This window comes from Gopherus flavomarginatus, chromosome 7 (assembly GCF_025201925.1).
Source record: "Gopherus flavomarginatus isolate rGopFla2 chromosome 7, rGopFla2.mat.asm, whole genome shotgun sequence".
NCBI lineage: Eukaryota > Metazoa > Chordata > Testudines > Testudinidae > Gopherus > Gopherus flavomarginatus.
In genome coordinates, this window is record NC_066623.1 from 3,537,142 (window position 1) to 3,561,981 (window position 24,840).

Genomic DNA, 24,840 nt, shown 5'->3' on the forward strand with positions numbered 1-24,840 from the left:
GTGAGGGCTAGCATGACTGCGTGTCCCCAAGCAAGGCAGCACATGCCTCCCTCCTAGTGTAAACATGGCCTTGGCTGCTTTCTCAGGGTCATCCTACAAGTGCTTCTCTGGCTGTGTCTTGGTCTTCCTTGCTGCCTTCTCTGTCTGCATCTATCATCTATCTGCTGCTCTATCTCACACAACTCCCTCAAACAACAGCCAGTCCCCTGCATTTGTATTCAGCCCTCCACCCACATAGCTAAGATTCCTGACAGGTCTTTCCTGTAGCCAGTATTTTGGGTGGTGGGTCCTACTGTGACAGCTCTATATTCCAGAAAGGAGCTTAAGTGCCTTTTTTACATTTATCCTGAATGAAGAGCAGCTGCTCCGCCCACTAGACACAATGAGGTTTCACCCAAGCCGTGGCAGAGCAATAATTTCCAGCACACCAGGGTTGACAGAAATATGTCTGCTGTGCTTTTAACAGTCTGTGGTTGAGATTTGCAAAATAGCTTAAGGGATTTAGGCACCCACATCCCATTGAAAGTTAATGGGAGTTGGGGGGCTATGAAACTTTGGAGGCTTTGAAAATCCTAGCCTGTAGTATTAAACAGGAAGGCCACACCATACACCCTCTTGTGAGACAAGTTCTGAGGTAAGTGAATCTCTGAGAATAAGGCCCAAAAACCAGAGCTCTGTCACCTGGTCAAAAAAAAAGAGCAAAAATGTTTCTTTTCATATACAACCTGGCAAGAGTTTTGAGGAGGGATTTGAATCAGGTGAGGAAGTGTCTTGCTAAACAGGTTTTGAGAGGCCCTCCAGGCATTGAGAATGCCATGGAAGAAACATGGGGTCAGAAGGAGGAAATGAGAGGGTCATCAAGCAGAAGGCAGCGTTGGCACAATGTAGGGGACTGGGAAACTCAGAAAGAGACAAGGTCAGAGGCATAGACTGGGTTGAGGAGTCGTGAATGCAAGGACAGGGAGCTCTGTTCTTCATACCCTGTGCAAAGGGGAGCTAGTGGAAGGACTTGAAAAGGAGGGTTACTTCCTACTGGAGAAGAGGAGGTTGCAGTATGTAAAGCCTAAAAAAAGAGAAATTACACTACAGCCAGGCTCACTCAGCATTTCTGAAAAGTATACGGGCTGGTCGTCTGTCAGTTCTGGTACATTCCTGGAGTTTCTAATCAGCCTAAATGACCCTTTCCCTGTTGCTTCGCTGGATCGTGCTACATCTGTATATAGGTGAGTGTTTGCTTGCTTTACCAGTGTATGTCTTCAGAAGACAAAGTGAGATTCATTTTCCTTTTGGAATGTTACAGAAAAAATGATATTCATTGTTTCTATTTGTATATACACCTCTATCCACGTATAAGGTTGTAAACATGTACGTGACTTGCATTCATTGTTTCTGTATGTGTATATACAATATATCCCTATATGCATATAAGATTGTAAATATATATGTGACCTCTTAGAAGACTGTACAAATTATTTGAATTAGTGCCAATGCAGAAGAATGTATTAGTTAATTTGTTTATTAATTATTCAGATGTACTATTTGGTTCCCCTTTATACGCAAAAGTTGTGTGTAGGTTCTGTTGGTTACTAAGATAGCTTTGTATAACTATAACAACAACACAGAAGTAATTTTTTTTTTTGGTAAATCTAACTTTTCCTGCTTGCTCTGAGCTGAGCTGCCAGCCCCAGGTTTAAATATTAATGGAGTAATGCTTTTATAAAATGAGACAAAGCATGGGATTTGGTAAAGCTCTCTGCCTTGGCTGCACTCTGTTCAGATGAATGTCAACAGTAAAACTCCCAATGGAAGTAAAGTGGGAGCAGAGTTATAGCAACAAGGAGCATGTTCAGAAATCCCACCCAAAATGTTTAATTATCTTCCCTGTAAAATCTGGTGCAGAAGTACTACAAGAGATGCATGTTACAAGGAGAATTAGAAGAACTCGAGAGACTGGGTGGGATACTGGCCACAATTTCCAAACCTGGGTGTCTAGAGTTAGGCTCCTAAATCCATATTTGGGCATCTAGGGGGAATTTTCAGAAGAGCCCATGTGCCTTAGGAGCACAAGTCTAACTTTCAGTGGGCTTTGTGCTCCTAAATCACTTAGGCACTCCTGAAAATTCTGTCCTAGGTGCCTAAATATGGACCAAGTAACCTAACCTTAGTCACCCAGGTTTGGAAATTTTGTCCATGGTGTATAGAGGTGTTAAAATGCCAAATAGGATGAAGTAGCCATTCTAACACTTACAGTAACTGCAGTATTCTTAAACCACTATCTGACAACCAGGGAAAGATTTGGATATTGGCAGAAAACAGTGAGAGATCAGAATTGATTCTGCCCCTTCACTAATCCCATTGAGATTCATCAGGCAAGATAACATAGCACAGGGTGTCTGATGCTTTCTGTGGAGCCAGAATCACACTGGGATTTGACACAGCCACAAAATATTTCTAACCCATTACCATGTCCATTATTGACTTAACTAGGAGGCCCCCATGAAGCTGGGGATAGCATGGGCGGTTGTTCAGGCTACCCTCCCGAATGCATACTCGGGGTTCAGGTGGGTTAGTACTCAGGCTAGGAACAAGGCCAGGTGCAGGGCAGGGTCTGGGCTGCAGCAAGGCAAGCACAGGGAGACATGCTCCTCCTCATGGCCCTTGTTCAGCACGATGCTAGAAATGACCAGGGACAGAATACAAAGAAGGTAGAAATAACAATTAAAACTTCAGGGGACATGGGGCAGATCATACAGCCTGAAGTAGACAAGAGCGGGTAAATCCTCCACTGGCTAATGTCCCTTCAAGTCAATGGACTTAGGCCAGCAGAGAATTTGCCCCAATATGTGAACTCTTCTTTTTTATTATAGTGCTCTTAGCTAAAAGAACCATCCCTGGCAGAACCATCCCTGTTAACTCTGATTTCAGAATCACACCCACAGCTCTCCAGCCGGGGGTGCTGTGTGGCAGGGAGACAAACCCGGGGCTAAATGAGACGGGTTTGTCTATAAATGCAAAGTAAAGCTGAACACACTGATAGCCTGAGCCTGCTCTTGCAATGTAGCTCCAGTGGAGTTACTCAAGGTTTACAGTGGGCTCCATGAAGAGCATCAGGTTCAGTATGCTTGGTACTCAGGGGAATGCAGTGCCCGGGAAAGGTGCTGGCCCATTTGATAACTGGGGGGTGGAGCCAGCTCTGCAAAATGAAGACCTACCTTTATTTATTCTCAGAGCAGGCACAGCTTAAGCAATGGCAGGGCAAGCTTCCAGCACTGGCCTGCCAATGTACCTCAACCCTGAGTGAGGAGACAACCTCTAGACACACGTGGGTGATTTTTGGCCTTACTGCTGAGACAGGCATTTAGATCCAATTGTAACGTTATTTAGTTAGTTCGTTAGTTATTTTGTGGGGCAGGGATTGGGATGGAGTGAGACTGCCAAATTCATTTCACATCAGCTCACCAAATAGATGGCAACCAGTTTCAGACCAATTTGGGCTGGGATTGAAATGGTGACCACAAGGTGAAAGACTTTTTCCTGAGTAACCTGGGTCCCATTTTCTCAGCTTCCCTGTGGAATCTGCGGTGCCCAAGTACAAGTAAAATTGTCTCCATTTCAATAGACATGCCAGTTGGTCAACCCACGGTTCTAAAAGATGGTTGCTGTATACTCCCTCCTCAGGCATCTCCTTTGACAGGATGCCTGGAAAAAAATAAATAATAATAATTGATAATAGTACTCTCCAGAGCTCAGGAGAGATGGGAGCATTCCCTATCTTTATCTCCCTCCCTTCCCTCAGGGTAGGTGAGTATTGACCTCCCATCACCTTGTAACTCCTTCTCCTCCCACATTGGTGCCATTGGTTCAGTGTTCCTCACCTTGTTGGTTGAGTAGGGAGCAAGTCGGCTCGTTCCACTGCACTGCACGGCTGCAGGACAATGAGAGCAAAGACTAATATACTACAAGATGCAGGCCTCTGGTCAATACTGGGAAGGCTGCCATCTTCTTTGCTAATAGCACTTAAATGTCCTTTCCCAGGGTATCTTAGAAGGTCTCTCAGGCAGGGCTCAGACGGGGATGACCCAGAGGGGTCACTATTCCACTATTAAAACAAAGTAACTAATGCAAAGTGAGTGGCAGAAAGGCAAAAGGAGTATTCTCCCTTCTTACTTAAATATTTCACTGACTGTCCTGTTCTCGGAATATGGTACTGCGAGAGATTGAGGAGTAGAGCTGTGTATCCATGAAGTAAAAGGTCTTGACATTGCTTTCCCTGCTCTTCCTCCCCAGCACACAGTGTGTCTGACATGATAGTGAGAGCGAACGTGGGGCAGTCCGTCAAGCTACCCTGCACCTACAGCGTTAGTCAAGAGCGTGACCTCAATGTCATGTGCTGGGGCCGGGGGATCTGTCCGTCATCTAAATGCAGCAGTGAAATTGTTCGCACTGATGGGCAGAAGGTGATATCTAAACAGTCTGGCAGATACCAACTAAAGGGTCCTATCACCAGAGGGGATGTGTCTCTGACTATAAGCAATGTGGACCACAAAGACAGAGGGGATTACTGCTGCCGCATAGAGATCCCTGGATGGTTCAACGATATAAAACGAAACTTGCATTTGCAGATTTACAGAGGTGAGCAAAACTCTCTTCTCTGACTGTAGAGAGAAATCCATTCTTCTGCCATTTAGGCTTTGACTATATACCTTAGAGAGTGGTAGGAAGGTGAAAAGACTTCCAAAGCCTAGAAAAAAACATATGGACCCACCTGTCGCTTTATAGAGACATGCCCCAGTAACAACTATGTGGGTGACACCAGCCAATCACTGTGCTCTTGAAGGAACTCACACAGAAAAGCACTAGAAAAGGTTCAGAAAAGGGCAACTAAAATGATTAGGTGTTTGGAAAGGGTCCCGTACGAGGAAAGATTAAAGAGGCTAGGCCTCTTCAGCTTGGAAAAGAGGAGACTAAGGGGGGATATGATAGAGGTATATAAAATCATGAGTGATGTGGAGAAAGTGGACAAGGAAAAGTTATTTACTTATTCCCATAATACAAGAACTAGGGGTCACCAAATGAAATTAATAGGTAGCAGGTTTAAAACAAATCAAAGGAAGTTCTTCTTCACACAGCGCACAGTCAACTTGTGGAACTCCTTACCTGAGGAGGTTGTGAAGGCTGGGACTATAACAATGTTTAAAAGGGAACTGGATAAATTCATGGTGGCTAAGTCCATAAATGGCTATGAGCCAGGAAGGGTAAAGAATGGTGTCCCTAGCCTCTGTTCATCAGAGGATGGAGATGGATGGCAGGAGAGAGATCACCTGATCACTGCCTGTTAGCTTCACTCCCTCTGGGGCACCTGGCATTGGCCACTGTCAGTAGACAGATACTTGGCTAGATGGACCATTGGTCTGAACCAGTACGGCTGTTCTTATGTTCTTAGAAAAATGATAAAAAAACAAAAACTCTGTATCACCTGTGCGTGACCACTTTTCACAAACAAATTTATTTAGGGATAAGTTTTCGTGGGCTAGAACCCACTTCATCAGACTCATGGAGTGGAAAATACAGGAGCAGGTATAAATACATGAAAAGATGTGAATTGCCTTACTAAGTGTGAGGTTAGTCTAATGAGACAATTCAATTGACAGCAGGATACCAAGTGAGGAAAAATAACTTTTGAAGTGGTAAGAGAGTGGCCCATTACAGACAGTTGACAAGAAGGTGTGAGTAATAGTAGGAGGAAAATAGTATTGGGGAAATTAGGTTTAGGTTTTATAATGACCCAACCACTCCCAGTCTTTATTGAGGCCTAATGTGATGGTGTCCAGTTTGCAAATTAATTCCAGTTCTGCAGTTTCACACTGGAGTCTGTTTTTGAAGTTTTTTTGTTGAAGAATTGCCACTTTTAGGTCTGTTATTGAGTGACCAGGGAGGTTGAAGTGTTCTCCTGCTGGTTTTTGAATGTTATAATTCCTGATGTCAGATTTGTGTCCATTTATTCTTTCGCGTAGAGACTGTCCAGTTTGGCCAATGTACATGGCAGAGGGGCATTGCTGGCACATGACGGCATATATCACATTGGCAGATGTGCAGGTGAATGAGCTCCTGAAGATGTGGTTGATGTGGTAAGGTGCTATCAGGTGTCCCTTGAATAGATATGTGGACAGAGTTGGCGCTGGGGTTTGTTGCAGGGTTTGGTTCCTGGGTTGGTGTTTTTGGTATGTGGTGTGTAGTTGGTGGTGAGTATTTGCTTCAGGTTGGGTGGCTGTCTGTAAGCAAGGCCTGGCCTGTCATCCAAGGTCTGTGAGAATGAGGGATAGGCTGTAGATTCCTGATGATGTGCTGAAGAGGTTTTAGTTGGGGGCTGTAGGTGATGTCTTCTTGTCAACCCTCTGAAATGGGCCACTTTCATTACCACTTCAAAAGTTATTTTTCCTCCCTTGGTATCCAGCTGTCAGTTGAATTGTCTCGTAAACTGACCTCGCACTTGGTAAGGCAACACCCATCTTTTCAAGTATTTATACCTGCTCCTGTATTTCCACATCTGAAGAAGTGAGTTCTCGCCCAGTGGTCTCCAAAGTGGGGTGCGCGCACCCGAAGGGGTGCACAAGAGGAATCCGTGGTGGTGCACGGGAGGAGGAGCTTCTTTTTTTTTGCTTCGGCAGTTCAGGCAGGAGTCTGATTATTTTTTTCTTCGGCGCAGCAGGGGGTGCATGCTCAAAAATTTTTTACTGATGGGGTGCGCGATCAAATAACGTTGGAGACCATTGTTCTAGCTTATGCCCAAATAGATTTGTTAGTCTCTAAGGTGCCACAAGGACTCCTTGTTGTTTTTGCTGCTACAGACTAACACAGCTACCACTCTGAAACTTTTCACAAAGAGATCACTCCATATCTAACCTCTCAGTCTTCATCCTCAAAGGAACCTGCACAGCACTTTCAAAAGACAAGTCTGGGAGAATAAATTCATAACTTTGATAGACACTAAAAATCATGATCTTCATAGAGACACTGGATTTATGGCTTATTACAACAATCTGTAACCCACTCACCCCCCTTTTTGTCCCGTGACTTCAGAAGTGTTAATGGGGCATTTCATCTTGAATAGTCCCTTAGAGTATGTGCTAAGTACTTATGTTAAATAATCTGTTCCACCTTGACAGGTTTCAGAGCAGCAGCCGTGTTAGTCTGTATCCGCAAAAAGAACAGGAGTACTTGTGGCATCTTAGAGACTAACAAATGTATTTGAGCGAAAGCTTTCCTGGGCTACAGCCCACTTTATCGGAATCATCAAATAAATTTGTTAGTCTCTACGGTGCCACAAGTACTCCTGTTCTTGCTCCACCTTGTATCTAGCTGTGACACTCTGAGTGCCTTTCCCAGACTTGACAAAGAGCTCCATGTAGCTCAGAAGCATGTCTCTCTCATGGTCCAATAAAATATGTTACTTCACCCTCCTTGTCTCTCTTTATAGAGAAACAGAGGTGTGCTTGGTGACTATTACTGAACATTCAAGGCCAGTGATCTCCGCAGTGCTCTAAACTATGACCTGACACATGTAGGCATACAGGAGCGAACAATCCTACCATATCATGCAAGAGTTCGGTGGGAAAACGGATTCTCATCCCATGAATATTTTCAAGAATGAATTTTTTTCTTGTCTTGAATCAGGACAAAAAGTCAAAATCTTGAAAATAGGCCAAACCGAAAAATTCACAAACCAAAGAACTGTTCTTTTTTTTTTTCATTTCAGGTCAATCAAAACATTTTGCTATGCAAATTTTAAAATGTTTCTTTTTGGTTTTGACCTTTTAAAACCTTTTTCAGTCTAATTAGTCTAAATTTCAAAATGAAGAGTCATTCTGAACTGGAAGATTGAAATTTTTCATTTTGGAAAAAAAAATCAAAATGTTTCCTTTTGACTCTTGAAATGTTCTTTTCTCAACCCTTTTTTTTTTCTGAGTCAGGAAATTCATCAAACCCAATCCTGTTTCGTGAACAGTTTTGATGTTCATGAATCAGCATTTTTCAACAAAAAAATTATTAAAAAATTCACAGCTGCCTCTAATCATGGGGAGGAACTAGTGAAGTCACAGCTCAGTTCGGGATGATGGCTGGTCAAATATTATTTCTCAAAATTTTTTTTGACAATTCTTTTTAAACTTAACAAAAATTTGCACAGAAAGTGTCTGCTTTACTTGAAAAAAATTGATTTTTCATCAAAAAAACGAAAATTCCAAACCCAGAAATGTTCGGCTTTAGGGATTTTGGCTGTAAATTTTCAGGTTTTGGATTGTCCATTTTTGGACCAAAAAAAATCGACATTGGCCATGCAAAAAAAAAGTTTTCCAACCAGCTCTATTTGGGACTCATTTCTTACCTAGTTAACTGGTCTTTTAAAGTACCTGTTCATCAGCCTCTCCTCAGAGTTTTGGCAAATACATTGTTTAAATTCAGTTATGGTTTGGCTTTGTTTTACTTAAGTTCTATTGAAGATGTTCTGATCTGGCTTCTCTTTATTTCATTTCAGCACCCACTACTCCCACAAAGACAACCACAACTGCCCTCCCAACACCCACTACTCCTCCCCTGATAACCACTGTTGCACTCCCAACACCCACTACTCCCGCAACGACAACCATAACTGCACTCCCAACAACCTTTCCTTCCCTGACAACCATTTTCCAAACAGTGTGCATTGAAGATGACGATTCCAATTTTTTCACAACAGAACATGTTCTCCCTACTGCAGGTATGAAAAGCAGACATCTCTGAGCATCTCTCTCACTGTGCCATGGCGAGGTTGGCACAAAAATGGCAGAAAAACATACCTTACTATGAGCATTCCTGTTCCCCCAGCACAAGCTGATGAATTATCCATTCTTTTATCTATTAAGGGAGGGATGCTTTCAGTCTACTTTGCCACCTATTTTAGACTGAATGCTTTCATGTAACTTTGTTTCGTTTTATGCTATTGAGTCATGTCCTTTCACTAATACTGGTATAAATTTACAGTAACTCCATCAGCTTCAATCCTCTCCTGGAAGGCACTTCAAGAATTAACGTTGTAGGTTTCACTGTGCCCAGAGGTAGTGCTGACTCTTCTGTGTCATATACGCTTATCCCTGTTGCATTCATACATCTCTCTCTGTGCTATCTCCACTTCCCTGCTCCACAAGACAAAGTCCAGTTCCACTTCCCTTCTGCTCTTTCTTGTTTTCCTCAAGCACCTTTGCAATGTGAACACCCATGCCACTTAGAGACTCTCCAGAGACTAGAGCCTTTTGGTTAGAGGGTCTCTGAGGCTGGTAGTGAGTGATGGTGGGACAACAGGGTGAAGAATCAAAGATCCATTTGGGCCCCAATTCAGGAAAACACTCCTGTTGAAGAAGGTTGCTTAAGCACCTGCTGTGCTTGATGAAGTCAATGGGACTCACAAACATACTTAAAATGAAGCACATTCTTCAGGGCTTTCCTGTGTCAGGACTTTATTATTAATTAGTAGACAGCACTGATGAACTACTTGCCCTTTCATTCATTTTCTTAATGCTGAGGTAGGTCTTGTTTATCTTCAATTTTATCTGTGTCAATGACTTAATTTCCCCAGAATGATGTTTGCACACAGTGCTGCTTGCAACTCTTTCCAGTTTTTATCTTGTTTGATACTCATTGTGACATGAACATTTTGGGACAGATTTTCACAAATGGCCTCCAGTACTGCACCCATAACTTTGTGCCCACAGTTAAAGACAGGCACAATTCATTATGCCCACAACTGAATGCATTTTGATGGCTATGCAGCAGAATTGCCAGTGAAGTAAGTTATCATAGTCATGCATCTGACGAAGTGGGTATTCACCCACGAAAGCTCATGCTCCAAAACGTCTGTTAGTCTATAAGGTGCCACAGGACTCTTTGCTGCTTTATCATAGTTAGGCACCTGAACTGCAGATATAAATGTCTACAAATTTTCACCCACATTTAGCTAGCAACTCAAAATTGCACTAGCAATTTGGAAGACTATGTTTTTAAAAAATGGTCTTTTTAAGCATCTGATTTTGTCTCCATGACTACAGAATCACCAACTACAGTTCTGATCTCCGAGAGGACTGAAAATGTCGATTCTGCTTTCATTACAGAAGGTGTTGTTCTCAGTACAGGTATGTGTGATAAGATACAGGTGCAGAAGATATTTGATTACTGGGCTCAGAGCTCTGACAAGTCATCATAACCAGAAGTGCTGGCTGTTCTTGAATGTGTATCAAAGATTCATTTATAGTTATTTAATCATCTGGAAACAATTTGTCTCACATGTCCCTGTGGATGCTGACTCAGATAAAAATGCTACAGCTGATAAGGAAATCACAGTGTGATGGGTGAATCCACATCAAGGGCGAGAAAGGGGTAAAGGCCAGTTAGGCACATTCACTCCACCGGCGCAGTAATTAGATTGTTACTTGTCAGCCAGAGAGGGTGGGACTAAAGGACGATCAGCTGATGAACTCAACAGACACCTGGGCCTTATAGATAGGCTGAGGGAGTTCAGTATGGAGGGAGAACCTGAAGGCTGGCTGGTTTCTGTGAAGGGGAAAAGTGCCAGAGACTAAAGGCCTCAGGAAAACTTGGGTTGGGTGGGGCAGTGCTTGATACCTGGGCCAGGAGAGGTGGGGAAACCCCTGGGAGGGGTTGAACAGGGGGCTCAGAGGATAGGTTGATTCTCTGGGAATTTGGACTACACTTGCACATTTTGTTAGTCTGGAAGGGTTTGAACTAGCCACTTCTCAGCCAGCGGACTGAGTGATGCACAAAGACAGATGGCCTGCAGGCAGTGCTGGAGATGCAAACTTCTGCAACACCGCACCCTGACACAAGGGACACTCTTGAAGTGACGACGCACCATTACACATAGTTTCTAGTATCCCAATGGAAATTGGAGACCAGTAGTTCTCTACCACAGGGTCTCTAATGCATGTCGATCTCTGTCAGGCTGTAACATTTCCCCACTTCACTAACTGGAACGGGCCTTGTTTGTTCCTGAGTCTTGTCCTGGTCCAAGGTACTGCTTTCCGAGATTTGATCTGACATCCGTTCAAAAGTGGCAGCACACCAGGGACCTCCAGAGCTAAAGGCATGAGCTGCTACAGCCTGAGTTAAAGAGCCAAGCCTCTGTAAGTGGGAGCTGCCACTGCTTGCATGGATCGGCCCAAAGGGTACCACACACTCACCAGTGGGTTGTGCAGGCTCATGGAGCATCTTACCGAAAGCCCACTGAAGTCAAAAGAAAAACACCCATTGACACTGGATCTAGCACAGAACATTCAGTGGCAGTAGGCAACACCAGTCCCCTCCTATCTAAATTATTTAACTCCTTATGATTACGGAAAGCAACAGGGAATTACAACAACCCTCTAATAATGTCACCTCCAGTCCTCCTTCAAAGCAGAAATAATTGGGATGCAAAATAGACCCTTTGTCTCATAATTGAACAAACGAGGCCATGTTAAGTCTGACCACGCTGGATGCTTCCTTCACCCTGGCCAATCATGCTTCAATGGGAGCTCTCACTGCTACGTTTATTTGCATATGAGCTCATTACTTTCTCATGAGGCACTATCAACTCTTTCCTCTACTGCATATTATAACATAGAGGCTGCGATTTCAGTCCTGCAACACCACAGTTTCGCAGTTAAACTGATTTGAAACAAATGATGAAAGAAATTCAAACACTGGATTTTTTTTTTTCACAGAACAGTTAAAATTTACAAGCTGCTAGAAAAGGTCAAATTAGAAGAGTGACACTTAGAAAAGTGCCCTGTGTTTTTTCCCCAATGTCAATAGCCCACTTGTGGAAATGTCAGCAAATAAGGCCTTAAAAAAGAGGAAATCTGACCTTGGGAAAGCCATAGCTGTGGTCTTCGGCTAGCGCCATACTGTCTCCTAAGGCCCCAAGAACAACAAAGCTGAGAAATTCTCTTGGTTCATTCACTTCTTGTAGGCACATTTGCTTTCCTGTTTTTTCAGAAACAGCTGATGCGTGAGGAGAACCTGGGCTTTCTAAAAACGCTGTCTCACTTTTTGAGGGAAACATTTGTTCCGGCCTTGTAGCTCCCTCCCTGGTTAAGACACAAGTGAATAGGAGTTTGCTGGCCCTTGTGAATATTCATTCAAGCCCATTAGCCCCCACTGGCAGGCTTTGTTGGGGAAAGACTAAGAACTCGAGCAGCAGGAGGTGTTGCCAATCAGGACTGAGTAGCGATGGGTAGAGCTGTGTGGGAGAAGCTTACCCACAAAGTCAGCCCACACAGTTCCAAGCATTACACTGAACTTTCAGCCCCTCATTCTTTCAGCGTCCGAAGTGGAGGCTGTGACGAACTGGGAAAGTTCTTAATGTTTTCTCTGAGTACTGTGTTGGTGCCTCAGTGTCCCCATGGCAGTTCTTAAGTATCTGGCAGAGCCAAGGGCCAGTGCACCTAAATGCCTGGCACTCTGTCTCCTAGCAACTGATGGCCTGGGCCCCTCCCCAGCAAGGTGCCAGCTGAAGGTGTTGGAGACAAAGGGATCAGGTGACCTCCTGGCCCGGGAAAGGGGCTGAGGAGAGAGGAGGGGCTGGGAGGGGTTGTTAGTCTGGAGCTGGCTGGGGTCAAGGGTGGAGGGCAGACCTGGGGGTCTGGCTCACTACCCCCCCCAGAATGGACCCAGCCGAGGGGTCCGGTTCACTGTATCTACAAGCTCTGTTTTAGACCCTGTTCCTGTCATCGAATAAACCTCTGTTTTACTGGCTGGCTGAGAGTCACGTCTGACTGCAAAGTGGGGGTGCAGAACCCGGTGGCTTCCCCAGGACCCCGCCTGGGCAGACTCGCTGTGGGAAGCGCACGGAGGGGCAGAGGATGCTAAATGCCCCAAGGAGAGACCCAGGAGGTGAAGCCGTGTGAGCTTCTTGCCCTGAACAAGTCTGCTCCAAGGGAGAGGAGGCTCCCCAAAGTCCTGACTGGCCTGGTGGGGAGCAGTTCCAGAGCATCGCCCGGGGACTCCGGTGACAGAGGCAAAGCACCATAGGTGTATTCTGCACAGCCTTTGGTAGTAGGCTCCTCAGGGGTCAGAGGTAGCAGGGTGAGGGGATGAGGTGTTTGAATCTAACCCTGATCTGAATTTTGTGGCTAGACTGAAATCCAGGGCTGGCTCCATATTCAGCTCCACATTTCGCACTTTGGGCCCAGGCCTACATCCCGTCCCTTCCACTCTCCTTCCTTGTGCTCCATCTGCAGGGACATTACTGGAGTAAAAAAATCACTTGTAAGCTGACTGCTGAAACATTGATTAGGTACCTGGAGGAACCACTGAACGATATCTTCTCACATGCTGTAGCCTGAAGTGATTTATCTGATCCAGTGCAAAGAACATGTGAAAATGCTTACTCTGTAAGTGGTAACTCATGTTCTAAATGGTCTGCAAAGCACACTGATGGAGTAGAAAAACATAGTAAAACATTGCAGCTTGAACTCCATAATCAGGTCACTCCGTGTATGACTACACTGCAATAAAAACTGGTGGTGCCAAGTTCCAGAGCCCAGGTCAGTCTGCATGGCTATTTTAGCCCCTCAGTCTGAGTCCTGCGAGCCCAAGTCAGTTGACCTCGGCTCTGAGACTCAATGCTGTGGATCTTTTCATGCAGTGTAGACCTACCCTCTGTCTGTTTCCTTCTGCATTCCATGTCTGAGAAAGGCAGCAACAGGACTGATGAAATCACGTGTTGCTGTCCTTCCTCTTCTGAGCTTCTGCATTCCCAAGCAATGTTTACTCGAGGAACTGATTTTAGCTTCTTGTCTTCTTCGGCTTTGTTTCAGTGACTGCAGTTGCCACTGTCCAAAAATCTACTGTGAGGACTGATGATGGTCACACATCCACAGACAATCCATTTGCTACAGGGAGAGAGAATGTCACCATTTGCAAATATTCTGTGTTTATATACTAGTGCCCACCTTCCAGGGAATGAGCCAAAGTATCCTGTAAAGTGGCTAGATTTGATCTGGGTGAGGTCTGCTCTAGGGGGAATCAGTGGCTGGAAACAATACATTGTGGAAATGTGTCCTGACAGTATTTGGACCTCTTCGTTACAGTGGCTCTGACTTCAGTATGCTACACATGCATATTGATAAAATGTAGCATGGCTCATTTCAGCAAAATAACAGGACAGGTCTACTGTCTTGTGAAAACTCTGAAATCTGGGGTGAATCCCAGGAGTTCTGGGACTGTTAGAAGTTTCTGTTTGTTTTAATTCCAGGGACAGTTCCCCCGGTTACAGTCCAGACAACCCCTGAGGGGAGTGAAGTGAATGCTATTTCTGACGCTACATTTCCCTTGACATCTGCAGGAGGCTCTGTGAAAGAGGGACTCGATGAAGGTCTGGAGAGTATAATTAATTTTTATATTTGCTGTAGCCTTGTAGGTGTGTACGGGTTTGCGGAGGACAGTGGCGTTGTCAGCGGAGATTAATTAAGTGGGATGGACATGCAGTTTAGGAAGAAAGCTGAGAAGTTCCATTTTTTTATATTATCCTGCACAGACAATAGAGAACAGGGACATGAGGAGAGGATCCTGCTCTCAGGTGTACATGCGGGGTAACTCCACTGACTGAGAGCAGAATATGACCCAGGGAATTCAAATCTTTCTACTGCCCTTAGGAAAAGCACATTGCTTTATTCCTCATAAGGGCAGCCTGTGGCTGGGGCAGGAAATCCAATATATATGCATGGCCTGTACCATCTGCTGGTTAAATAGTTCATCTCTGCACTCCACAGCCTAATCTGTGGAGCACAGCATGGTTCTGCAGGTGGCTGCTGAGCAGTTCAGAGGCACATTTATTCTATCTATGTTATTGTTGCAGTTTTAAATTCACAAGCCATTCATTTAGGGCAAAGGCCTGATTGCACTGAAGTTGGTGGCAAGTCTCCCTCCACCCCCCACGACTCCAGTGAAGGATCGTTTGTCCCTGAGTGTGTTGCTACATCCTGTAGAAAGGAGAAGTGGGATTGTTGCTTCTGTAGGCTGTGCATTGCCCACACGCCAGGGGCCCCTTGTACCCCACCCCCCATGCCCACCTCCACAAGTTTCCTGCATGCCACACTCCCATCCCTCTCTATTTCAGGGACTCTCTGCACCCCCTACCCCTAATGCCAAGGGCTATATGTGCCCTCCATTTCCCCCTCCCTTCATACCAGAATCTACATCCTCCCTCCCATGCCAGGGGCTCCGTGTGCCCCCACTCCCCTCTTTGCTTGGCCAGTACAGTAATCTCTTATTTCATACCGTGAGGCTATTCCTAACTTAACTATAGAGACTTAATTAGTGCCTGCCCAAAATTTAGAGACTCAGCCCGACAGCTAATTTGGATCTCTCTGGTTTAGTGAACACCCATAGTGCCTGCTCTTTGAATTGTCTTGTTGGTGTTATGAAAATGGAATATTTGAATGTAGTTCTAGCTTTTGGTGGCACATTTTGTATTTTTTTAAAATTTCTGTTTTGTTTCAGTGACCATATTTTTTCCACCTGCTAGTCAGAAGGATTGAATAAAAGTGCATCTATTCCTTATATACCCAAAAAAGATCGCTCTATGGGTAGGGAGAACATTATTGAAATTAAATGCAGCGATCCAAGCCATTCTCATGACTACTACTGGTGTTTATCGTGCAGCAGGACTGCTGGAATTGATACCTGCAGTATTCAGCCTACTGGGGTACTATGTCTCCTGATGGTTCTCATTTACTTTAGCAGGTCCTTGGATAATTGGTCCTTTGCTGAAGGCAAAACTCTAACATGTTTTGTTAGAGCAGCCTCTTTAGTATAGCTAAGGAGGAATTTATGCCAGAAATCAGATGACTATTGCTTTTTGATCGGGATGAGAATCCAGCACAGATGGACCTGACCCAGCCCAGGAGGAAATGCAGTGAATGTGTTATTATGTTGAGTACATCATTTTACAAAAGAGCTGCCCTGCTGATGGTCTAGCTAGAACTCTAAATGGAACAGTGTGGTATCAAGAGCAACCACAGAGCCCGAACCAGCAAACAACATACCACTGTTTAAATGCCACACTCTCACACACCCATTCAAAGGGATTATGACTTGCCTCTCCCAAGAACAGAGTGAAGTAGATGTAAGTGACAAAACACTGAAGAGCAGCTGAATGATATCAAATAAAAAAAGAGAGGCCAATTTTTGCCCCTGACTTGAATTCCATTTCTCAGGCCATTGCATCAGGTCCTTTGTGAACAAATGTGTTCAACGCAATACATTGATCAAAAGCAAACTGCCCTTTAAGCATGGTATAAGTTAAGGCTAGTACTTTGCTAGTGAAATCTTGCAGTGAAAGCGAGGATTGAAATTGACCTCTCTGTCTAAACAAAAATTTTAAATTCTGTGGGCTAAATGCTCAAACCTAGCCAGTTGACCTGCATGCACAAGTCCAATATCCCCATCTAATTGAGCACCTAAATTCCCACATAAGCAGGCTAAATTGGCATATGTAATTTAGGAGGCCAGTTTGGCAAACTGCTCCCTACTATTTTAATGACAAGCATCACACATCATTTCATTCACTGTTGTATATCCCTGCAAAAGCAGCACCTGGAGGAATGTGCTTCTGGAGTTAATGAACTCCAAGGTGGTAGAATGCGTTAGCCTGGAGCTGGATCAGAAGAATGCCAGACGCAGGCCTCAACTGATAAAACCTTCTATATTAGGAGGTGCCTAATCTGGAGTGGGAGGAAGAGCTCAGTGGTTTGAGTATGGGCCTGCTAAACCCACAGTTGTGAGTTCAATCCTTGAGGGGGCCACTTAGGGATCTGGGGCAAAAATCAGTATTTGGTCCTGCTAGTGAAGGCAGGGGGCTGGACTCAATGACCTTTCAAGGTCCCTTCCAGTTCTAGGCAATTGGTATATCTCCAATTATTTATTTTATTTTATTTATAAAGCAGTGGAGTTGTAAGTCGTCAGACTCAGGCCCCCTTTTATTAGCTACCTTTCCACTGCTCCACTCACATCTTTTTAAAAATTTTATTTTTGTGCCATTCAAGATAAATAAAAAGAGAAACAGCTCCAGGGGGAGCAAAGACGACAGAATATTATATCAGAAGTACAAGGAAAACTGTTGTCCACAATGGGGGATTTAATATACATAAAAACACAGCTTCATTTTTTAATATAACAAATTTAATTCTATTTAGCACAGTAATGATATTCTAAATAACAAACTTTCCCTCACATCCATCTAAATCTTCATTATAAATCGAAATACTGGTATCTTGTTCACCACATTGATTGGCCTGAGTCTAGAATGGTAGTCAGTTAATTTACCACTAGTGAAGTCCCACGCTCAAACCACTTATCACACCTGTGGGCTTAGGAAGTCTTTTTCTACGTACGGGTGAATGTGCATATGACTCAGTCAGGCACCAGAATGTTTTTGCCAGTATAGGTTATGTGGTTACTTTTATATCACACATTTGCCTTCAGAGCATGATCTGTAATGTCACTGCAGCAGTCAGTTTGAATATTAACATGCCCAACCCAGTACACCGAGTTCAGTGGGCCGCTCTTTAATCACAAGGGTCCCAATCCTGTGAGGCATTTAAGTGCCTCCTGTGAGGAGCTTACTGCTCTCAACTCTAAGACATTAGCATCTTGCAGAAGGGGGTCCATTATAAACTAAGGCCAGTCCATCGCTAGCACTATATCACCAGGGCATGATTTAAAGTTCACTGTGATCATGGCTTAAATAAGAAATTAGCAAACCAAGCTTTGCAGAGCACTGCACCTTGTGATGCATCAGAAATTCACTGTGTTGGGACCACAGCTTCCTTATTTTACAAGTTAAAGAACATACATAAGAACAGCCATATTGGGTCAGATGAAGGGTCCATCTAACCCAGAAACCTATTTTCTGACAGTGGCCCATGCAAGATGCTTCAGGAGAATAAATAGAACAGGGTGATTATCAAGTGATCCATCCCCTGTTGTCCAGTCCCGGCTTCTGGCAGTTAGAGGTTTAGGGACACCCGGAACATGAGGTTGCGTCCCTGACCATGTTGGCTAACAGTTATTGGTGGAACTTATCTAATTTTTTCCACCCAGTTATAGGTTTGGCCTTCGCAACGTCCCCTGGCAATGAGTTTCACAGGTTGATTGTGTGTTGTATAAAGAAGCACTTCCTTTTGTTTTCTTTTAAGCCTGCTGCCTATTAACTTCATTGGGTGACCCCTGGTTCTTGTGTTTTGGGAAGTGGTAAATAACATGTCCTTATTCACTTTCTCCACACCAGTCATGATTTTATAGACCTCCATCATATCCCCCCTCATTTGTCTCTTTTCTAAACTGAACAGTCCCAGTCTTTAATCTCTCCTCATATGAAAGCTATTCCATGCCCTCAGTCATTTTTATTGCCCTTTTCTGTACGTTTTTCATTTCTAGTATATCTTTTTTGAGATGAGGTGACCAGAGCTGTGCACAGTATTCAAGGTGTGGGCGCACCATGGATTTATATAGAGACAACATGATATTTTCTCTCTTTTTACCTATCCCTTTCTTAATGGTTCCTAAAATTGTTCACTTTTTACATTTTACAGCACTTTGCACTTTCTTGTTAAGCCCTCTTAACGTTGTTTGGTTCTATGTTGCTTAAGAGCAAGAGAAGAAAGCCCACCCAGTGCTTGGGATACTAACTTATGACTCAGGAATCCAGGGTTCAATTCCATACTCCACCAAAACTTCTGTGGGACCTTGGGCAAGTCACTGAGTCTGCCCATGCCTCAGTTTTACAGATGGGGATAATACCTCATTCCTATCTCACAGGGCTTATGTAGGCATAAATGCATTCAAGATTGTGAGATGCTCAGATACCCCAGTAATGAAAACCAGATAGACACCTCAGATAGACAGATCAAGCTGCAACATAATTGCAGGGGCATTTGTGGGAAAACACTTGACTATACAGATTTTTCCTGTGATATTTTTAAATCCTATTAGCATGTTCAAGTTACCGTGATAACATATAATCCTAACAGAAAGTAAACTGAGTGGTCTTATGCCTTATTCACTACATCTGATTTATGGGCACGCTCACTGGAGTGAAAATTTCGTCACAGGAAGGTAAGTTTCTTTCTGCTTTTCTTCACTGTTAGCTCTTGTGACTTCACCCTTTCCTGAAGAATATTGACACATTTCCTGATGAATACCTGCCATTCCTTAGCTACAAATGAGATTCATCCTACAATTTAAAGCTTCATTTTTATTTGGGGCCAGATTCTGACATGCTTACTCACACTGAGTAGGACCTTCACAAATTTGACTTCATATATTTAGGTTCTGTTCGACAAGGGTATCAGACTTTGGCCCATACTAATTTTATTCTCTGCTTTTTCTGTTGTCAGAGACTTCAACAGATTCAAAACTCTGGTCAGAGAAAAGTGTAGATAATCCAACACAGGTAAAAACTATTCTAAGTCTGAGAAGCAGAGCTGGGCAAAAATTGTCATGCAAATAGTTTTTCCACCAAATGCAAATTTGGTTTGACTGAAACCATTTGTGAATTTAGGCCACATTCGATGAAGCGTTTGAGCTGAAAAAAAAAAGTTTAAAATCTATATTTTGGAAATGTCAAAAACATTTTGCCGTTAGTTTCAGAAAGACATATTGTGCCAGAATGTAAAAAACAGAAAATTTTAAAACCCTGGCAAACAAAACAAAACCTTCCAAAATGTATTTTGAGTTGAACAAAATTATTTCTTCTATTGTTATCTTTCAGCTCAACCACAGAACTCAAATATCTGCCATTAGCCCAGCCCTGCTCAGAAATGTCTGATTAGCTAACAGCCTGCCTGACCTGTCAGTCATTTAAATAGCATTTTATGTTAAGTTCACACTGTCTGCAAAGTAGCATGGTAGGTGATTTAAAATTTTTACGTGGGAACATAGGAATTCCCAGACTGGATCAGTCCAGTATGCTGTCTTTGACAGTGGCCAGCACCAGATGGTTCCAAGGAAGGTGCAAGAAACATTGGCTGATGTGTTGTGCCATTTTTCATGTCAAGAGGGCTAGAGTGACTTTTAGATGTGTCATGCTGAGTCTGACCAACTACAACATACCCATTTTTATAAGATCGGGTGCCAATGGCTGCGTGAGTGGCAAGGAAAAGTTCCTATGCTTCCCTGGTCTCACACCCCGAAACTGTTCCAGATGTGCTGGGCATGGTGATTCTTTGCTGCCTCCCCTCAGTTCCAGAATTAAGTTTTTCTCACTGCATAAAATATTCATGTACTTTGCAGATAAAATTCCTCAGATTCAAACCACGCTGTCTGCTGCCGTGGGAACAGGGCACTGTTTGAGAGGGACAAACATTAGGTAACCCATCTTTGAGGTTCAGCCAGTGGTGTTCACAGATGGCTTTGTGCCAAAACCTGTGAATCGGACATTTTCCTTTCTTGGCTAGTGAAGTCTAAAAATCTATAGTTGGTTGAGGTCATATCTTTTATGAGCCCAACTTCTGTTGGTGAGAGAGACAAGCTTCCAAGCTACACAGATCTATACCTTCCCAGGCCTGCAGAAGAGCTCTGTGTAGCTCGAAAGCATGTTTCTCTCAGCAACAGAAGCTGGTTCCATAAAAGCTATTACTTCACCACCTTGTCTCGCTAATACCCTGATACTGACATGGCTACAACAATGCATATTGTTGGTTGGGAGAGACAACCATTTTGATCTGGCCCTGTGGGTTCAGATAAACTGGGGCCTAGTTTGAGTTTGGTTTCTGCTTAACCAAAACCCACTCAAGGAGATTTTGCAAAAGCAACCTGTGGTTTTGCCAAATCTCCAATTTATGCAAAAGAAAAATAAGCTTGGAATTACCAGAATACACACTCCAACTACCTTCAAAACATACCACAAAGTTGCATGTAGAATTCCTGATTTTTCTTCAGTATTCATGAGGAAGGCTCCGAAAATCCATCCTGAAATTTACACTGCAAACTCCAGCTGAATGCAGACACTTCAGAGTACTCATCGGTTAGACCAACCAGACTTCAATTAAACTTACCAGAGAAAAAGCATGGTTTAAAAATCTTTTCTGCTTTCTTCCCCCCCATTAGCACCTACAGAATGAAATTCCAACAGTAATCATCAGTGTGGTAGTGACAGTCATTCTTCTCTTCACATTCCTGCTCATAATGTTCTTGACATGTAAGTATTTGAGGGTAGGTGTCCATCTTAATGTTCTGCATTGGCTACTGGTCTGATGTGGATCCCTTTTGCATCTTTCTGTCCTCCAGATATTGAATTGAAATATTGAATTGCTGACACAAGGCAGATGTGAACTATGCATTACATCTTGCTGTTCATTGCCTGAATGCTTTCGATTCTTGCTTCCTGGAAATATGTGAAAACAGTTTGCTCTTATTTAGTGAAGACTGGGTCAAAAGTGGGGCCTGGTCATAAACAACCCACTATAGAGAAGGAGCTTGATTCTAACCTCATGCTAGTTTTACACCGATGTAACACCACTGACATTAAAAGAGGAGAATCAGGTTGAAGGTATTTGGAGCTGCATAACAGAAGGCAGATGTTGAATTGCAAATCCAGATATGGGGAAACTGATGCTTAAAAACTTATGCTTAATACATAAGTAACAGCACTACAAAACTGCAGAATTTGTTCTTGGAAGCAGTTCAATATATAGATATGTACAATGGGCAAATTCTGCTCTCCGTTACAGTGGTTTAAATCTGGAGTGACTCAACTGAAGCAGAGTTTGGTGACTATACAGAGCCTGTTTCTCCCAGCGGTGTTAATGGAGTAACACCTGTGTAATGGAAAAGCAATGTGCAAAGAGAATCAGGCTCACAGTACTTATTGCTTTTCAAAAGGATGATCTCTCCTGCAAGTGGCTAGGGGAATTAACCTTATCCCGGTGTTACCTTGATTCCACGAGTGAGGAGAATCCTGATGAACTGACAGCCAGTAAAACCAGCACTGGTGAAGTTTTTCTTTACAAGTGCAGTGAACCTATTTCACTCCAGAACATTACTGGTTACACGTATCCATGTGAGTTCACTCTGTTTAAGATGTTTTTAACCACTTCAGTGTACTTTATTCCCCTGGAGATCATATCACCCTGTTCGTTTGGTGGAGCTTTCCTTTCCTGACAGGCAGGACTGGAAGAGTTTAGGAGGAATTCACTGCTGGCCATGATGTGGTAGGAAGCAACCTCTAAGGAGCCAAAGCCCTTTCATCACACATGCATGTAACTGGCTTGATTCTGATCTGACTGACACAGGTTTAGCATTTGTGAAAATACATTGAGTTTACTGGAGTTACTCCTGACTTTACTTTACTCCTGACTTTACTCCTGAGTTACTTTGGTGTAACTGCAGGTAGGTCTACACAGCACAAACACCAGCAGCAATGAGTCTCAGACCTTGGGATAAACTGACTTAGGCTCATGAGGCTCGCACTGTGGGATTAAAAAGAGCAGTGTAGCTGTTCAGGCTGGGGCTGGATCCAGGCTCCAAGACCCTCATCCCCTCCGGATTTCAGAGTGCGGGTCCAGCCCAAGCCTGAATGTCTACACTGATATTTTTAGCCCTACAGAGCAAGCCTGGCGACCCTGAGTCAGTTGACGCAGCTCTGAGGCTTGCCACCCTGGGTCTTTGTTTGCTGTGTAGACTCACCCTTAGATCAGGGCACTGGTCCCTGCTCAGCTGCTATAAATTTTGCAATATTGTCTTTGTATCTGAGTGCATTAGAATTTCATTAGAATTATGGGTTTGTTTTTCCTTGTCAGATTCTAATGAGCACTGCTTTGTTTTTAGATAAACGCTCAGGGAAGTATCAACTGCATATGATAAAAAGGTAATCTGTTTTGTCATTTCCCAAGAAAGGGTCGAAGCTTGCTCCTACTGAAGGGCATATGGGATTTGCATTGATTGCAATGGGAGCAGGACAGATTGCACATGCTGTGTTAGAACACTGACCTCCAGACCACTTTACTCCAGACAATCAAGCATTGTTGCTTAGAAATTGCACATAATGGAGTAACAAATAGACAACCTGAACACTGAAGAACTGCTAATGGTGGTGCTTGATGTCATGTAGTGACTTCAGTTCAGTGAACTAAATAGCCCACTTCAGGATTTGATCAAAAGCCTTGAGGAAATGGCACACAAGGCCCTGACTTACCTGCCATGTGGGTGTAAATAAGGAATAATCCCTTTGGTGTTACACTGGGGTAAACTGGAGAGAGAAGAGAATCTGGTGTGCACAACTGGCCTGGTTCTCCTCTGACTTGCACAACTTTTACACTAGTATAACTCCATCTACTTCAATGGGGTAAGTTATGATTTACACCAGAGCAAGTGAAGGCAGAATCTGGCCCATTATTATGCCCAGCCAGGAAAGCAGTTTTTTCTGCTGACACTTGACAATGTAAGAGTTTCATGTTCAGTCCACAGTGAAGAGGTGTTCATGCCAAGTAGGCAAAAGAGGATAATATGCGTGATGAAGGTCTCAATAGAGGAGTGAGGCAACTCGAATTCTTTCTTCGTAACAGGTTTATCTCACAGCCAACATATGGCTACTGTACAGTTTAGCATCCTCTTTGGATCCCATTGATGCAAATAATTGATTCCTTTCTTTGCATTTTAGGAGCTGAGATTTCTGATTGTTTCACCATACTCTGAAATGTTTTGTTGCTTAGTCAGAATAGAGGATGGTCTGTAAACAATTTGACCACTAGCACATCAGGTGCAGATGTTTACCAGTAGTGAGTAGCTGAATTTTCAGTGGAAGATGGCCCCCAGCCATCTGTCTTATCGTGCACATAACCAATTCTACTGTGCTGAACATGGAAGAAGGGGAAATTCTTTTCCGATTCCCTATGGAGATCAGTTTACACTTGAGACTTCAAGCCCTGAACTTTAATGCAAATGGTCCAGCAGGTGTAAATCGTCATTACTCCATTAAAGACAATGCAGAGATGCCAATTAACATTAGCTGAAGATCTGGCCCAATGGTTTTCTCTTCCTCAAACTTCAATAGGAATTTGCCTAGGCAAAGTTTAAGTTAGGATCTCAGGATCTGGCCCCCCAGGATGGGCCCATGTATTTGTTTGCTATCCCAATAATAATCTGCACTTCTTGTTACAGCTCAGACTTATCTGGAGAACAAATTCCCAATGGAGTGGAAGAAGAGAATACCCTTTTCACTCTGCAGCAGATACCTGACAGCCATTCAGTATCACAGGGAACATGTCACGATCCTGTGGAATCCAGCATCTAAACGAGGCTCTTTCATGCTAGGCTGGAAAATAAGGATTAATTCCTTGCTAACCCTGGAAATAATGATGGGTACAAACCAAAACCCAGATCCAAACACCTGAACTGTGGGGAGTTTAAAAACTAGAAGCAGATTTTACGCAAAGGTTTTTAAGCATTTAACTTCCAGGGGATCCCCTGAGGATCTGGGCCTTTTCCTCTTGAGCCATGTGTAAAACTTCTGTCTAAAGTGGCCTCTGTTAGAAGATATTTTACCCATTGCTTGCATCGCAGAATTCTTAGTCTCTTAAACCCCAACCCTGGAACTGCTTGCTTATGAGTAACTTCAAAGCACATAAGTAATCTTGCTGAAGTCAACTGGACTACACATATCCTTAAGATCTGAGCCTTATTTATCAATAACAGCAGGAGCGCAGGAACAATTTGTATCGTGAGGGTGCTCAGAGCCATTGAACCAAGCTGTAAACCCTGTATGTGATGGAAACCACTTGAAGCCAGGGGTGCTGTGTTACCACTGGAATA

General features: G+C 43.5%; 1 protein-coding gene across 1 annotated transcript; it reads left to right on the forward strand.

Annotated features, from left to right (window-relative positions):
- Positions 1-1,134: 1,134 nt before the first annotated feature.
- LOC127054933 (T-cell immunoglobulin and mucin domain-containing protein 4-like) lies at positions 1,135-24,790 on the forward strand. Its single transcript, XM_050961347.1, has 9 exons — positions 1,135-1,223; positions 4,288-4,632; positions 8,534-8,755; positions 10,080-10,163; positions 14,285-14,404; positions 19,428-19,483; positions 21,139-21,229; positions 22,858-22,897; positions 24,190-24,790. The coding sequence occupies exons 1-9, from the start codon at positions 1,175-1,177 to the stop codon at positions 24,320-24,322; spliced, it is 1,140 nt and encodes a 379-aa protein (XP_050817304.1). The 5' UTR covers positions 1,135-1,174; the 3' UTR covers positions 24,323-24,790.
- Positions 24,791-24,840: the final 50 nt, after the last annotated feature.